Below are 17,587 nucleotides of genomic sequence, written 5' to 3'. Positions count from 1 at the left end.
GGAACGTGTAGATTTTTCATGCTAGAGTACTCTCATTCTATAGGAATCCAAAAAAATATAGTTTTACATGTTAAAAGTTAACCACACTATTTAAAAACATCCAAGTTCACTTAAAAGTACAGTATATACTGTTTTAGACTTTGCTATACTTCCTACTTTTTAATGATTTGCCAGATGTGGTAATTTGTCTCTCCTTCTTATAAACCAGACTTCTAAGGCTGAGTCCAGAGATATAACAGTGAAAGAATTAGCTAAAAATGCACTCTTACAGATATTGAAATGGGAAGGAGGCAAATTACTATATGATAGATTCGTAGCTCTACATGTTATCAGTCAAATCACACGAGTGAAGAAGAGAAATAAAAACCTTTTTGAAAGCCAGTTACTGATTGTTTTAAGTATTTTAATTCTGAAATACAAAGCATTTGTTCTGCTTACAAGACACTAGTAAAATAGCATTTCAAAATTAGGAAATCATATCACTAACCTCTGTACATTTTACTGAAAGATGCACAATTTGCCTAAATTTACCTCTGTTTTTTAAAAAGCCACACCCTAAAAACTACTGTAGATATTACAAAATAAAAACCCGATGGATTTTTATAATTACTGGACAATTCTTTCCCCATTGGTAATTTTGGTTCTAATTAGATCTTCTAATAAGAACGATTAGTTGGGTGCAGATTGCTTCTCTCTCTCGGTCCCTACAGCAGGGCAGTTTTAGGAAAGGTGAGGAATTAACTTCTCGTCATCCACACGCCACCTAGTGATTAGAAAAGGGTGGATTGTTTTAAAAGGCAACAGAAAGGACAGAAGGATGAAAATGCTCGCAGCACCCGTCCCACCGATCGCCTTTCTTGAAAGCTAGAAAAGCAATTTGGATAAGGGATGCGATGGGAACTACAAAGAGCAATGAAACTGCTATTAAAAAGTCTCGCAATACTTCACTTCCAGTCTGTAATTTGATTTTTTCCCCTTAAGCAAGTAATTTCCCCCCTTTGTTGCAAGGAACTAGCACTTCAAAGAGACCACCCTAATCGCCTTTTCTAAGCCGTAGCCAGAGCTTGACCTCCGCCCCAGACAGCAGCCAACTAACTACGCCGACAATGAAGGGGTGGACTGAGCCGCGCGGAGGACACGAGCCACACACATCCCCGATGTCCTCGCCTTCACCGCAACCCGGCGTGTAACGATTTGTAATTCTCTTTGTTCCTCTCTCGGATCGATGTCCTCCTTCTTCACGCCACCTCGCCGGGCTGCTTCCTTCGCGGGCATTTGCAGGAGCGGGAAGGAGAAGCAGCCGCCTGGAAAATAACAACCTGCAGCCGCAGCAGCAGCCGCCGCTCCTCTCCCAGCTTGGCGAGGCATGGCCCACCCGCTGCAGGAGCAGGAGAGAGAAGCCCTGCTGTGCCCTCTGCCTCGCCAGTGCCTCTTCCCCACCCAGTCCGCGGCCATCTGCAGCCCCTCAGCAGCAGCGCGGCGGTATGGGCAGCGGCGCGACTCCCTCCTGACAGGGGCCACCCCGCCGCAAGGGCTGCTCCTCGGGAAAGACGCGCTGCATTAACTTACCAGGCGCGAACACGCTGCATCCTCCCCCCAGCCTGGAACTTGTTGCTGGTGGTGCTTGGCGGCGGAGGGGGAGCCCCGGTAGCTCTGGCTCCTTGTCTCGGGGCTGCCTTTCTCAGTGGCTCCCGTCTCTCCGCCTTTCCCGACAGGCTCCATGCAAGCGAGCGCTCTGGCCAGACTTTGCCAGGTACGTACCGCGGGCTGCATCCGGGCCGGTGCAGGGAGAGCCGAGCCTGGGGCGGGAGGTCCCTGCCTCTAGCCGGCAAACTGCACCCGGCTAGGGTAACCAGGGAGGCTCCCTACGCCTCGGCTCCCGCTCCAAACCTCTCCCTGACACCACTACCACGAGCCCCGCTCCCCCTAATCCCACACGAGGCGCACTGACCCCTTTCTTGGCCCCCCAGTCCCCCTGCCTCCCTAGCCTCAGCATGAGGCCCCAGAGCCCCCACCCCTCCCAGACACTGCCTGGCCCTTTTTCCCTCTCCCTGACCCCCTGCACTATGGAGACCCCCTAATCGCCCTACCCCCCCTAGCCTCAGCATGGGCTCCTCTTACCCCCACCCCTCCCTGCTCCCCCTGCACTATGGAGACCCCCTAATCGCCCTGCCCCCCTAGCCTCAGCATGGGCTCCTCTTACCCTCACCCCTCCCTGCCCCCCTGCACTATGGAGACCCCCTAATCCCCCTGCCTCCCTAGCCTCAGCATGGGTTCCTCTTACCCCCACCCTCCCTGTTCCCCCTGCACTATGGAGACCCCCTAATCCCCCTGCCCCCCTAGCCTCAGCATGGGCTCCTCTTACCCCCACCCCTCCCTGCCGCCCCTGCACTATGGAGACCCCCTAATCCCCCTGCCCCCCNAGCTGTGTTCCAAAAAGGGGAGCATCAAACAAGACAGTTCTGGGTCCCAGATTCTGAGGGCTGGTCTGTACTGTCCCAACACCAGTGTAAATTATTGCAGCCCAGGGCTGCTCTATATTCCCTAAAAGAATAAATGCTAGTGGAGAAACACTATAGAGAAAACACTTGATTCTCCTAGTACCTATGCCAGGCAGGTGCGGCAAGTTGTATGGGCCCGTGGTGCCTGGGCTCCAGCAAATTCACAGCCCGGGTGGCCTGGCTCCACCAATGTTCAGGGCCCGATCTCTTACCCTGCCCCTCCCTGCCGCCCCTGCACTATGGAGACCCCCTAATCCCCCTGCCTCCCTAGCCTCAGCATGGGCTCCTCTTACCCCCACCCCGCTTTCCCCCCCCGCACTATGGAGACCCCCTAACTATTCCCACCCAACCCGCGCTTCACTCCAGGCTCTACAACCCGTGTTTCCCCTCCCAGCCCCACAGTCACTGCAACGCTCCACACGTCTCTCACTCCAGCTTCAGCCTCCCCTGCCCCAAACTTCTCTTCTCCCCCACCAGCCCCCCATTCGCCAGCAGGCCGCGCCCCCTAACAGCCCCTTCCCCTGGATGCTTCAGCGCCCCACTGGCTAGTCCCCTGCCCCGGGACCCTTCTGACACCATCCCGCCCCGGGCTCTGCGCTGCTCTTCTCCCGGCTCTGGACTCCGCCCCATCCCCGCCTCAGCCCCCAAGTCCCGCTTTCCCCGTCGCCAGCGGGCAGCCGCCCCCTCCGTCGGGGGTTCCCCCGCGCGTCACTCTCTGCTCCAGCGTGTTTTCTTGGAAGAAAACTTGCCGTGAAGTTTAAGGCTGTCGCCCTGAGCTCCTCCCCCGACCCCTTCTCCCGGGGCCGAAATCCTAGGGGCAACCAGATGGGGGGATCAGTCCTGGCGTCGCGCTGGGGCTCTGAATAGGGAAGGGGCGGCCGCCTGCGCCTGCCCACTCCTCTTCCAGCCCGGCCACTTAGTGTTGTGCAGGGCGGGAGGGGCTGGGGAGAAATTCTGCAGTAGCCCCGGGCTGGGAACTGCTCCACTGGTGCCGGCGCCTCTCTCCAGCGCCCATCTCGCCGCCAACGGTAGTTGCCTGTCTCCTCCGGGAGAAACAGGTGGGAGGAGAGTCGGGTGGGCGTACATCCCTAGGGCGGAAAGATCTTCCCCTAGCTCCAGGTGGCTGGCCCTAGCTGGCTGTTGCTGGGTGCACATCCTTCCTAGGCTGTGCTGTATGCAAGAGAGGGACCTTTCTTCACAGGAACCAGCTGGTAGAGAGGGTGAGGTTTTTTTCAACACCAGTACATGATGACTTCCCAGTAGTCTGATTTATTATGTTAAGCCACAGGGAGGGGAAAGGGAGGAGACAAGACAAGTCTTTAAATGATACCAATCTAATAAATAAATAATAATGTTCAGTACATTGATATTGTGTGAACATTTTTATTTATTCATTTTTAAAATTTATGTTTTAGTGACCAAGCCTATATTGGCTCTAAAGTGATCCCTCAGCAGCAGCTGCAGTAGCAGGTTGGACCATGGCAGCAGGAGTAGCAGCTTGGTTGCCATTTGCACGGGCAGCAGCCATAGGATGGATGCCAGTGGCCACAAATCCCATGCCAGCTGCTCCCCGGCAGGAGAGAAAGCGAAGCCAGGACTCTCTGATTGTGCTGAACGTGAGTGGTACCCAGTTCCAGACATGGCAGGACACCCTGGAGCGCTACCCTGATACACTGCTGGGCAGCTCGGAGCGGGACTTCTTTTACCACCCAGAGACACAGCAGTACTTTTTTGACCGGGATCCTGACATCTTTCGTCACATCCTCAACTTCTATCGTACAGGGAAGCTGCACTACCCTCGACAAGAATGTATATCAGCTTATGATGAGGAGCTGGCCTTCTTTGGCATCATCCCTGAGATCATAGGTGACTGCTGCTATGAGGAGTACAAGGATCGCCGGCGTGAGAATGCTGAGCGCCTGCAGGATGACGCAGATCAGGATCATGCAGCTGAGTGTTCCCTGCCTTCAATGACAACTCGGGAGAGAATGTGGCGGGCCTTTGAAAATCCACACACAAGTACACTGGCCCTGGTCTTCTACTATGTCACTGGCTTCTTCATTGCTATCTCTGTCATTGCCAATGTGGTGGAAACAGTGCCCTGTGGGGTAAACCCTGGTCGCATCAAAGAGCTGCCCTGTGGGGAGCGCTACGCTGTGGCTTTCTTCTGCCTGGATACTGCCTGTGTCATGATCTTCACTGTTGAGTATCTGCTGCGTCTGGTGGCAGCCCCCAACCGCTACAAGTTTGTGCGCAGTGTCATGAGCGTTATTGATGTAGTGGCCATCATGCCCTATTACATTGGTCTGGTGATGACAGATAATGAGGATGTCAGTGGGGCCTTTGTGACACTGCGTGTCTTCCGTGTCTTCCGGATCTTTAAGTTTTCCCGCCACTCACAGGGGCTGCGCATCCTGGGTTACACACTAAAAAGCTGTGCCTCAGAGTTGGGCTTTCTCCTCTTCTCACTGACCATGGCCATCATCATCTTTGCCACGGTCATGTTCTATGCAGAGAAAGGTTCATCATCCAGCAAGTTCACCAGTATCCCTGCAGCCTTCTGGTACACCATTGTCACTATGACAACGCTGGGGTAAGTGCAGATTTGCTTTGGCCAAGGCCAACATTTTAACAATTTTATTGTCACAAATGAGTAATGTTTGATTTCAAAAACTTCATTAGAAAAAGTGGGAATACCAGTATTTGTTACAAAAGCTTTACAGAAACAAGTGGGTGCTTTACACATTTTATTTTAAACCTATCTGAATAGGTAGATGCAAAAGTGTTGCCAGAGGATAAACGTGAATAATTTATTACAAAATCAAATTTTGTTTCAAAATTATATATAGTTTCTTTACTCTTTGCTTTTGCAGTTGGGACAGTGAGACTATTTTTCTGTAGTGTCCATGAGGTGTCAGTGGGTCTTTAATGATGTAATATAAGTCCTAGAAAAATCCTTTACAATATTTGCTAATGTAGTGCCAATTAACAAAAGAGCCCAGATATAGAGTTTTAATCTTACCATATAGAAAACAGTGTAGCTCTGCCATTTTGTTTGAACCCAAGTGATGTATAGAAACGGACTTGGATACTGTAAAGTCAGTTGAATTCACAAAAGCATAAATAAAACTTTAAACTTCACAAAGGCCAAACTTTGGATCCTATTAAGTCACTGGCAAAATTCCCTTTGATTTCAGTAGGACTAGAAATTGGCCAAAAGTGAATGACATGTGTCAGCCTACATACACTTATGAAAGTGCCTGTGAAGCTGACTGAGAAAGTATGACAAACATATGTGACTAATTTAATTCCAGTATATATGTTAAATGTTATTCTAGTTATAAATTAAACTTCTCGATAATTTGGAATTAAAATATATCACAGTTGACATTTAAGATCCAAAGAGTTTTAGTGGTTAGTTAGGAGACTTCATTGTTTAAAAATGATATTTTAATGATAATGTCATTGTAGCTGTTTATTCTATAGAGAAGGTTGTGGAAATGTATTTCTCTGTGATGCTAACAGAGATTTAGAAAGGTTGGTTAATTTGAGGAGGCAATTTGTCATTCTAGTCTTAGTTCTGTGATATATAGCATGTTGTAATAGCTATTATATTGAATCTGAATACGAGTTTATTCATTGTAAATTTCTAGTTCTTTTATGACTGCCTGTATTAAGAGACAAAACTTTTCTCTGTCACTAAGACCATCGTTTCATTAATCAAACATTTCATCACATCTTGTTTAAATTGTCTGGGTTTATGGAACATGCATCATCTTTTTACTTTACCAAAATGAAAGTAAACCTGTATAATGAATTAGTTTATTTATTACCTATTATCATAATCTAGATTGGAAAACCATATAAAAAAACTTTGAAGATAAAAGGGCTGTGTTCTACCATCATTTTTTATACAGAGCTTTTATCTTTAGCACAATATAACAAATGAAGATAAACACTGTACACTGGAAATATTTCATGTCTTCTAGTATTGGTGTGTAATGCCAGAAATGTGTTACAAGCTGTCATTGGTAACAAATTAAGGATTTGTTGTTATTTTCAGTAAAATACTCTTATTACTATAGTTTTTTAATACTATTACATTATTAATTATCTAAACTGTGATAATTTCAGCAAAATCAGTCATAATCAGTTAACATCACTGAGAACAAATAACAAATGCAGGAGCTGATCTGTATTTGTTTATAACTGATATCTCTTTGATAATTAAGGTAATCAGTATTGGTTGGCAGTACTTGTCCAGGGTACTGAACAGTACATTGTTGTTAATACTTTATGTCCACCTTGTAATTGTCTATGTTTCTGATATAGGAGCCTATTTGGCACTGGTAGGAAAAAATAAATTAGAAGTGTATTATGTTATGATTCCAGATTACAAAAGTATTTTAGACTGGGTAACGCTTTGAAAAGCACTTTAGGAACCTAAATCTCATTGGAAATCAGTAGGACTTTGGAGTCTAAGCAATTTTTGAAAATGGATTTAGGCCTCTAAGTCACTTAGGCTGGAATTTTTTTACAGGGATTTAGGTGCCTGAGGATGCAGGATAGTAGGATTTTTCAAAAGGATTTAGGTACTTAACTCCCATTGGTTTCAAGAGGCCAACAGGTGTTCTGTGACAGAATCTGTAAAGAGGCATTCTGGTGAGGGGTCTATAAATTAGGGGGCATAATTCTCATGTGTAAACTCCATGACCCAGCAACAAAACCTGTGCATGCTAATTGTGCTACTGCCATGCAGAAGCTGCACAGGACCACTGCTGGACAGAATACATGTTCCAAATACGTGTACATATAAGGGCTAGATTCACTTTAGGCACCTAAATCCCAGAATCAGTCCCCATGGGGATTCACAGAACCTCCATTCAGCCACTGCTGAATCCCATAGGCACCTAAACTTGCCTAAATTTGCTCAGTAAAAGTTCCTTAGGCACCTATATTTCTGCCTCTGAGCATACATAGTTCAGTGACATACCAAGTGTCTGCATGTTCAAGCCCCAGCGCAATGTACAATGAGGGGGATGTTAAGCATTCCTGTGTCTGACTTGCCTGTGGGGCCCAATCTGGCAAGCATGCTCAGGCCTTCCCTACTAGACTAGGTCTCAGTAAGCAAGCTTACACAAAATGGTGGGTGATGGGGTAAAAAGCAGAAGTAGGAGGATCACCTCCCTCATAACTTTTAGCCCAGTGGTAGGGTACCCACCTAGGAGACCTCTGGTTTAAGTCTCCCCTCCACCTGAGGGGGGCAAAGAGATTTGAACAGGGATCTTCTACCTCTCAGATGAGTGACCTAGCCAGTGGGCTATGGGATAATCTGATGTGGGGTCTCTCAGAGTCTGTCTACATTGCAATCAGACATCCACAGCTAGCCGATGTCAGCTACTCTGGCTCGCAGGGCTCAGGATGAGGGGCTGTTTAATTGCACTGTAGGCTTCTGGGCTCGGGCTGGAGACTGGACTCTAGGACCCTGCAATTAAACAGCCCCACAGCCCGAGTCAGCTGGCATAGACCAGCCACAAGTTTTTAATTGCAATGTAGATACAACCTTAGGGTACGTCCACACTACCCGCAAGATCAGCGGGTAGTGATCAATCTATCGGGGATCAACGAGACATGATAAATCGATCCACGAACATGCTCCCTCTCGACTCCGGAACTCCACCAGGATGAGAGGCAGAAGTGGAGTCGACGGGGGAGCCGTGGCCGTTGATCCCACGCCGTGAGGACGGGAGGTAAGTCAGTCTAAGATATGTTGACTTCAGCTACGCTATTCTCATAGCTGAAGTTGCATATCTTAGATCGATCCCCCCTCTCCCCTAGTGTAGACCAGGCCTTAGTCTCTCCTATTGAAACTGTTCCACTGTGGATCAATCATTTAAAAAGTCATTGGAATGGGGTCTGGATCCTGGCTAGGTCTCCCACATGAGTGCTCTACAGAGCCACTTTTGTATTTGCTTTTTCTCTCTCTCTGGTCTAATGACTCATTCATTATTTATTTCCTCCCCTCTTCCCCCACTCTCGACCCACCAGCTTCTTGCAAAAATGATGTAGGTACCTAACTCCAAGAGAGGGTTGGCAGCTGAGAATCCTAAGCAGAAGGAGGTGTCTCCCTGCAGCCTGGACTTAAGTGCCTATCTCTGAGAGAGAGGTAGGGCAGGAGTGGCCAACCTGAGCCTAAAAAGGAGCCAGAATTTACCAGTGTGCATTGCCAAAGAGCCACAATAATATGTCAAAAGCCTTCCATTAACTCCCCGCACCTCCACTCCCAGGGCCTCCCATGCACCGGCAGCCCTGCCAATTAGCGCCTCCTCCTCCCTCCACGCCCCTCCTGATGATCTGTTTCGTGGCATGCAGGAGGCTCTGAGGTGGAGGAGAGAGGGCATGGCAGGCTCAAGGGAGGGGGCAGGAATGGATGGAGTGGGTGCAGGGCCTGTGGCAGAGCCAGGGGTTGAGCAGTGAGCACCCCCTGGCACACTGGAAAGTTGGCACCTGTAGCTGCATATTAACTTCTGAAGAGTCGCATGTGACTCTGAAGCCACAGGTTGGCCACCCCTGGGGTAGGGCTTAGCATGCACTCCTCAGCACCTCCTGTTGGCTAGTTTAGGTAGGAGCCGCCTAGCATGATGGCTTGTGTGAATCCCATTCTGAAGTGCCTGTCTCTCCCTATTTGTTGTATAGGGAGTGGAGGTGCTGAACTCAGGCATTGCAAATTCCAGTGATAAAGGTTAAGCACGGTGATACTCAACTTCCCCACATCTATGTTCCTTTCTGAATCTAGTCCTTACGTGCCATTTGTGGAATAGCTGCACAGTCATCCTGAATTTGGCTATTAACATTTATGATAACACATAATTCTGGAGAAGTTTTAAGCAGCATGTTAACTGAATAATGTTGTCCTTTTAATAATATCTTGTTAGCCACGTTAAGACTATGATTAAATGTTAAATAGTGATGTATAACTTGAGTAGCATAAAAGGTTCAGAACTCTTCTCAGCTTGATAGAGTAAGTGCAGGAAAAGAGGGGAAAGTTACAAGAGTAAAGAGTAAAGATCAATTAAAGTTGATTGTTATTATTTCTAGTAACTTGGATTAGGGATCAGATCCTGCCATCCTTACTTGGGCTACCCTCCTGTTAATTTAAATTAAAGTTTTATTTGAATAAGGACTGCAGAAACTGGTCTTACATGAAGCAAGTTCATCATCTAGGAACAAAACTAGCTGAACTCACTCATATTTTAGAGGGTTACTGTGTCCAACAAGTTATCGGAAATGTTATCAAATTTTAGGAAAGCTAATGCTAAATAATAGGCTAATTTTATTTGCGTTTTGAAGACTGGATATTGTTCTTACAATTTGTGAGCTAGCAAGAGTATTGAGTGTCAACTGCAGCAATTTGGGTAGTGATCTTGGAAGCATAGCTATATTTCTCAGTTCTGAATAATTGGTAAGCAATTAAACCATCTTTTAAAAACACAGATTACATTTTTCGGTGTAGAATGCCAGCGACTTCAACTATTGCTACAGTTTTTAGACTCCAGGTACATCACAACTATTAACTATCCTCAACTCCAAATATCACAGCGGAAAGGGTTATATGTGAGGTGTACTTATACCAAAAACAAAGACAGAAAGGAGAAATGTAGTTCTAGAAGTAGAACATGTGCTCACGTAGAAGCTGAGAAATGTGCATTCAAATTTCAAGTCAGTATTTCAGTGATTTTTAACTATACTACTACTCTGGCTCTATAAACCATGAAGGTCCTTGGCCATTCTCACAATTTGCCCCTCCTCCTTCTAAGGGTTTGCTTGTTTCACCTGCATCAATTTTAATTATAGAAAAAGATTACAAGTGAGACAGAGGTGAGTAACAAGCATAGGGAAAAACAGAAGGAGGTTGTAGGACAGGGTGGAGGAGGGTTCAAGCCTGCAATAAGGACCAGAGAAGCTTGGGGCCAGCAGAATAAATGAGGCACAAAGGACAAGAAGCTTCGGGGTAGGGAATGAAGGCAGAGCAGGAGCTGAGGTCTATTGAAACTGTGGCTGACAGACTTACACAGGTGCTTATCAGACACCCACAACTACAATGATTGAATTCTGCCACTTTCTGCTGTAATCCCTTAATTTACTGGTTTTCTTCCTGAGGGTACGTCTTCCCTACCGGTCGTATCGGCAGGTAGCAATCGATTTCTCGGGGATCGATATATCGCGTCTCATCTAGACGCGATATATCAATCCCCAAATGCGCACCTGTCGACTCCAGAACTCCACCAACGTAAACAGCGGTATCGGAGTCGACAGGGGGAGCTGCGGACGTCGATCCCGCATCGTGAGGATGGTAGGTAATTCGATCTAAGATTCTTCGACTTCAGCTATGCTATTCATGTAGCTGAAGTTGCGTATCTTAGATCGATCCCCTCCCCTAGTGTAGACCAGCCCTGACACTGCTATAGCCAACAAATGAGCTGGGGAAGCCTGGGCCAAGTTCTGGTGGAGTGGAAGTGTGTGTTTGTAGATCATAGAGCAGTATTTGTACAAATTTATATATACTGTTATATATTGTGCTTTAAATAAAGAATGTATTGATCTTTTGTGACTAGTTCAAAAACAGTGGCACAGGCATATTCAATAGTTATCTTCTTATTTATGGGCATGATATTATATAGTTTTGTCAGATCATATAACACATTGATAGGTGAATTATAGACTTTGTGGAGGGCTATTTAAAAATAAGAAAATTGATTTTTTGCTTTCATAATGTAAACTAAATGTATTTACAAAAGAAAGTAACAAACAGTTCCATTAATTATTATTATTGTTTATTTATTCATGTGCTGAGCATCTTACTATAGATTCCCTACCTTGAAGAATTTACAGTCTACTAGATGATATGATGATGCAACATGAAAAAGCTACAAATAATTGATCAGGGAATAGGATGATGGATCTAATGCTACCCTGCACCTGCTACTTCCATCTCCTACCTTCATCATTTATTTCCCATTCCTTTCAGATCCTTGAAGTACACTTCCTTTAGTTCTTCTCTTCTCACAGCACTGTTGTCTATAGACCTCCAAGTTCTGATTTTGACTGTTGGCTTTCTGTGTTCCTCTATTCCAGCTCCCTTACCCACAGCCTGGGCAAATTTAACTTCCACATGAAAGACCCCTCTGACTTTTGCTTTCATTCATGTCCTCTCCCTAGCTTCCTCATTCAACTGCCAGAACTGGATCAAATCCTCTATTCATCACCATTGTCATTCTCCTGACCTAATCTTTACTCATAATAGTTCACTCTCTGACCTTTTCTTGATGAATTGCCTCTTTACAATCATCACATAATCTCCTTCAGCAATGCACAATTCATACCTGATTTGGCCTTGGCTACGCTGGCACTTTACAGCGCTGCAACTGGGGTGTGAAAAAACACCCCCCTGAGCGATGCAAGATGCAGCGCTGTAAAGAGTCAGTGTAATCAGGGCGGCAGCGCTGGGAAAACAGCTCCCAGCGCTGCACACTACACCCATAAAGGATGTGGTTTACAAGCAGCACTGGGAGAGCTCTCTCCCAGCGCTGCGGCTATGACTACACTCACACTTCAAAGCGCTGCCGCGGCAGCACTCCCGCAGCGCTGCCGGGGCAGCGCTTTGAAATGTCTAATGTATCCAAGCCCTAGACACTATCTTTTGTTCTTTGTGTGACCTGCAAGCCATCAATGTCTCTAGTGTCTCTGATTTTTGTCTGCTCAGGAACACCCAAATATCAAAAATAAAGAACCAACAGTTAAGTAAATATACAAAAAGAGAACACAATCCTGCAAACCCCTACATTATGAGTAGTTTCATTAAAACCTATGGGACTACTTGTGGGAGTGAGGGCTATTCATCTGAGAAAAGATTTGCAGAACTGAATCCTTATTTCTGTATTTTTACTTAACTGGTTGGTCCTTTTAGTATTTGTATGCTTGATATTTTTTCAAGTGTGTTTTAAATTGAATTTTTGTATTTTTGTGTTACAATCTTGTGATAGTATTAAGCTCTGCAAATACATTATATATTTTGATCTATTTTTTCTTCACAGTGGGGTCTGAATAGCTAGAATACTATAAAATGTGAGGGACAAAGTGTAATATAACCACCTTCTAAGTATATTGTTTGATATTCAAAACGGGCTCCAGATAAAATATGAAATAGTTGAAAATAAGGGTCAGTTTGGTGGCAGTGAAAACAATTTTTGCGTATTCACTAATAAAAAGATGCTTAAAATTGCATTGTGCTATTGGGTGGCTAGTTAGGAAACAGGAGTCGTCATACCTGCTTTAGTTCTCTTCAGATAGGTCAACTTGCATGACTAAAAGATCAAGCAGATTTCTTAGAGGGAAGGAAGATCTTTTACTTCATTCAATTTCCCTTGAGCATGAATTTCCTTACCACAGACACAAGCATGGACGTGGTGTCAGGAAGATGAGTTTTCTGGTGAGAATCTCATTTATTTACTTCTTTTTGTGGAAACAGATGGAATTTGGTTTCTTGTAGTTACTGTGAGTCAAGAATAACAACACTTGGGTTGGTGTTGAGGAGGTGGCAGTAACAAAATATATGCCAGTACCCTGTAAGTGTATAAGCTAACATGCAGAATAATCACCACTGACATCTGATTTATTGATTATAGCCCATCATATGAATGGTCCTTGGCTAGTAATGCAAATCTGAAATATATGAATAGTTTGACTTAAGTGATAAAAATCCAGAAAGTTCAGATTGAATGGTGACACAACAGTTAACTCAAACCATTGTGAACTTCTGCACCCCTGCCCAACAAGACATGTTTACAGTGGAAATGCTGGGGAAAAAAATCTATAAATATAGTAATAGAGATAGTGTTGTGTCACCATTCAATTTGAACTTCCTGGATTTTTATCACATATGAAGCTGCTTGGGAAATGAAATTATAGTACTGAATACAGAAACTTGTAAAAGAGCTGAATATTCATCTGAAATCTTGTTGTTGTTATACAAAACATTTCATAAACACAAGAAAAGACCCTCAATTTACTTTATTTATTTTCCAGAATAAACATTTGAAACAATGAAAGTCTATGGGCCTGTTTCTTATCTTATTGAAATTTTACCCCAGTAAATCCTATTACTCCTAGTTTACACTAACAAATGTGAAAGGAGAATTGGATTCTATAAGTCATAAACTGACTGACTGATTGAAAGAAGGCATATCAAATACAAATCCGAAGACATAGTTTAGATTCAGGTGCAGCTTCAATTTTCGTCAGCTATCTGACAGCCAAGTTGACACAGTGCTAGAAAAGATCCTGTATATTTCTGTACCTATCATTCATCAGGTGGTGAATGAGAACACTGATTTTTATTTAAGACATAGTCTACAAAACAGCTTTCCTTCACTTCTTATGAAGTGAAGGAAATATTTTTAAATGCCTAGACTGCATTAGAATGATAGCTCTATGTTCTGTTACCTTTCTCTGAAACAATAATAACGACCATGCTTGGACTGTCACCTATATCACAGTTATTGGTCATTGGATCTGCAGTACATCGCCTAACTAACGTAGTTCTGGCTGCAATATATGAATGATAATCTCCCATACTCCAAATAATATTTTCAAATCACCTTGTTTGATATTAAATGAATGGATCTAAAAAAAGGAGCATTTTGATAAAAAAAGAAACATTTTTACCACAGTGAGCCGAGAAGTTATATTATTTTTTTCGAGACTGGCTTAAATAATGGTCAGCTAATGTATTCTGCCTTTTAGGTAGAACAACTGAAGTGCAACAGATGTGAGAACCATGAGAGAGATTGCTGGATACAAGTATTTTTATATATATACCTACTGGCCTAGGGTCAAAATCACAACATTAGCACATTGAAAATTATGTGGCTTTTGGAACATTCCCTGAAAGATTTTAGTTCAATTTACATAATAATAATTAATAAAAATAATAATTCATGATTAGTGATTAATAAATAATAAAAATTAATACTAACTAAAAACAGTGTCTTAAGACAGAGATAATCCAGATCTCTCAAAATTCAAACTTCCTAAAGGGAAACTAAATTAGTTTCTTCACACCCCAATGACATTTCAAGAGATAAGAAGCATCTTATAGTAGAGATCCCCAGGTCTCTGTAAGGGATACGAATACCTTAGTGGTCTAAGTATCCAGTTCTGAAAGTTCATCTGCACCCTATAAACCCATACTCAAATATCAGCAGTGTTAACACTTCCTATTTCTAAAAGCTGATAAAATAATCATATAACATATTACTGTAGTTGTATGAGATCACAAAAGCCAAGTTCTATCTGTGTGACTATTAAAGATCCAGTGGCACTTTTCATAAGAGCAGTGAAGTGGTTTGCTCTGAGGTCTTTGATAAAACAATATTTCCTTTCCCACGTTGCTGTGCGCTGGTTGGCTACAACCCTCCATCTGTGAGGTGTGAGCATTTCCAGAGTGCTGTGTGCATGCACTTAATATGAGCCTGATCCTGCACCACTGAATTAAATGGGAGATTTTTCATTTCCTTCAGTGGGGGCAGGATACAGGCCATTGTGAAGATGGGAGATGCTGTCAAAATATTAGTATGAATAATCTCATATTTATGTAATTTGTCATATATGATAAGGCCCACATTTTCAAATTTGGGCCCCGTTTCTTCAAAGTGATACATGCGAGTAGTCCCTGACACCTGATTGGACTCCCACTGGAGTCAATGAGACAATGTATGAGCTCAGGGATCCTCCTGCATGGATCAGATTGCAGGAATCAGAGTGCTGTGAGCCAGATTTTAAAGGTATTCAGGTGCCTAAAGATGCAGGGAGACCCCTCGTGGGGTTTTCAAAAGTGCCTAACTGCAATTGAAATCAAAGGGAATTATGTGCCTAGGCAGCTAGCTGCATTTGAGGTGCCTAAATTCTTTTAAAAATCTTACTCTTACTTTAGGTTAAGGACCTAAATAAATGGCCTGATTTTCAGAGGTGCTGAGCACGAGCTGCTGATATAGAAATAAATGGGATTTACAGGTGCTCAGCATTTGTAAAAATTAACATTTCCTATGTTCCTATAACATTAGCAAAGCAGAAAATTGTGTATCTATCTATCTAATCTATCTATCTATCGAAAGGGAGGTAGATAGTTTAACAGTTAAAAAAGGGGAAATAACTTGGAGAAAGATTTTCTAAAAGCAAAATCTTCTCTTTGGTTTTCAATTTTTGCTGTCATTTTCTGTAATTGATAATGTAGCAGGAAGATAATTGTAAGAAATATTAATTTTGTTATGCAAGTTTTACAAATTTCTTGTTTGTTATTCTTGAACCAATGAAAATGTTTTCCAGTAACTGACTGCAACATTTTAAAACGGAACATATGCAAATGCCCAGTTTTGAAAACTGTTATAGCCTGGAGCTCTGATTGACTTCAGTGAGATCAGAATTTGGTTCAGAGACAGTAATTTTGATGAAAGGTCCAGCACAAGCACTTACACAATTGTTGGCTTTTTGTGAGTTTTGGAAAATATTGTGGGCTAATACATGTGGAAGAATCTTTCAAATTATCATTTGTGATCCTAGTCTTCCAGGAATTCTTTGTGAGGGGGAGCCTCAACCCATACTAATTGTGCCAGCCTGTAACATTAGCTAGTAATTACCCCTACTAATTTCTTCTGAATCTCTATCATTAGCTTCCTTCAGTAAGCCATACCAAAAGGGTTTTCTATACAAAACTGTGTGTAGAAAGGGCACTTAATTTATTTTGTTTTATTTTTATCAATCTGTTTTTTTTTTCCTAAAAGGGGGAAACATATTTTCATGTTTGAAACTTTACTTTCCATTTCTGTAACCTGCATCTATATCTCTTGTAGTCGGTTAACAATTTCTTGAACTTCCTTATCAGTTGTGGGCGGCAACTACTGCACTGTGCTGGGCTATTTAGGAATAAAGCGGATGGATGGATTACATGGTGGATTACAGTGGCAACATGCTGATTTCTAAACTCTCCTGCTTCCCACAATGGGTAGAGGGGCTGAAGTGTGTTTCCCTGATCAAACTGAGAAGAAAAGTTTGTTTTATGAAGTCTCATCTTTTGTTGAAATTAAAAATAAGAGGTTTAAAAATAAATCTCTTTGTATTGAAGGTACATCAAAATTAAGAAATCCCTATGTTTTTTTAGGAGAAGCTTCCTTGTTAATTTAAATTATTCTGGATTGATTTAGGAGATTTTAGTTTTATAAGTGTTTTGGAGTGGGTTTGACTATATTGATTACTCATTTAAATCAATAAATCAAATCCAGTTGAGACAAAGGGCTTGTCTACATTACTTGCTGGATCAACAGGCAGCAATCAATCCAGCAGGGGTCGATTACTCATGTCTAGTTTAGGTGCGATAAACAGACCACCGAATGCTCTCATGTCGACTCTGGTACTCCACCAAGGCGAGAGGCGCAGGTGGAGTTGATGGGAGAATGTCAGCCATCGATTCACCACAGTGAAGACACCTCGGTAAGTAGCTCTAAGTACGTCAACTTCAGCTACGTTAGTCACATAGTTGCGTAACTTAGATCGATCCCCTCCCCGCAGTGTAGACCAGGTCAAAGATCATAAGAAGTAAGGACAGAGTGGAATAAGCAAGCAGAAGCTACATATACCAGATGGTAGATAGACAAGTTAGAGGTGTTTAAATAATTCAGATAATAAAAAAAACCAAGTCGCATTATAATATTTATTAGATATATTGTAATGAACTAAGTTAATTTTTGTGTTTTAAAACAATTGCAATGGAGAATTTAGTTAACCTATAATCAATAGCATTGTTCTTTTTTACCTCTGGGCCTAAAACTTCACAAAAATACAAATAATATACAGACAGAAAGTTAAGAATAAACATATTTAAAAATTGCCTTAGTGGTTAGAAGAACTAGATTTTCATTACCTGACACATGAAAATGAAGTAAAGGCAGAAAGGGCCCTTGATTTGAGTTGCTAGTGGAAGCAGTAAAAAGAGCAATAAGATGTTGGCTTATTTCAAGAGACATAACTCTAGG

General features: G+C 43.1%; 1 protein-coding gene across 3 annotated transcripts in view; it reads left to right on the top strand.

Moving 5' to 3' along the window:
• The first annotated feature begins 542 nt into the window (after positions 1–542).
• KCND2 (potassium voltage-gated channel subfamily D member 2) overlaps positions 543–17,587 on the top strand; it is a 477,005-nt gene continuing 459,960 nt past the window's right edge. For 2 of the 3 annotated variants that reach the window (XM_032796221.2, XM_032796219.2), the window contains exons 1-2: positions 543–1,753; positions 3,917–5,094. In XM_032796221.2, the coding sequence (XP_032652112.1) occupies positions 3,980–5,094 (1,115 nt within the window). In that variant the 5' untranslated portion in view covers positions 543–1,753; positions 3,917–3,979. Of the gene's footprint in view, positions 1,754–3,478; positions 3,560–3,916; positions 5,095–17,587 lie in introns of those variants that run through there. The other variant, XM_032796220.2, reaches the window with a different exon arrangement.

This window comes from Chelonoidis abingdonii, chromosome 1 (genome assembly GCF_003597395.2).
Source record: "Chelonoidis abingdonii isolate Lonesome George chromosome 1, CheloAbing_2.0, whole genome shotgun sequence".
In the NCBI taxonomy this organism is placed as follows: domain Eukaryota; kingdom Metazoa; phylum Chordata; order Testudines; family Testudinidae; genus Chelonoidis; species Chelonoidis abingdonii.
The sequence above is the reverse complement of the archived record's forward strand: the minus strand, read 5'-3'. Positions and strand labels throughout refer to the sequence as shown.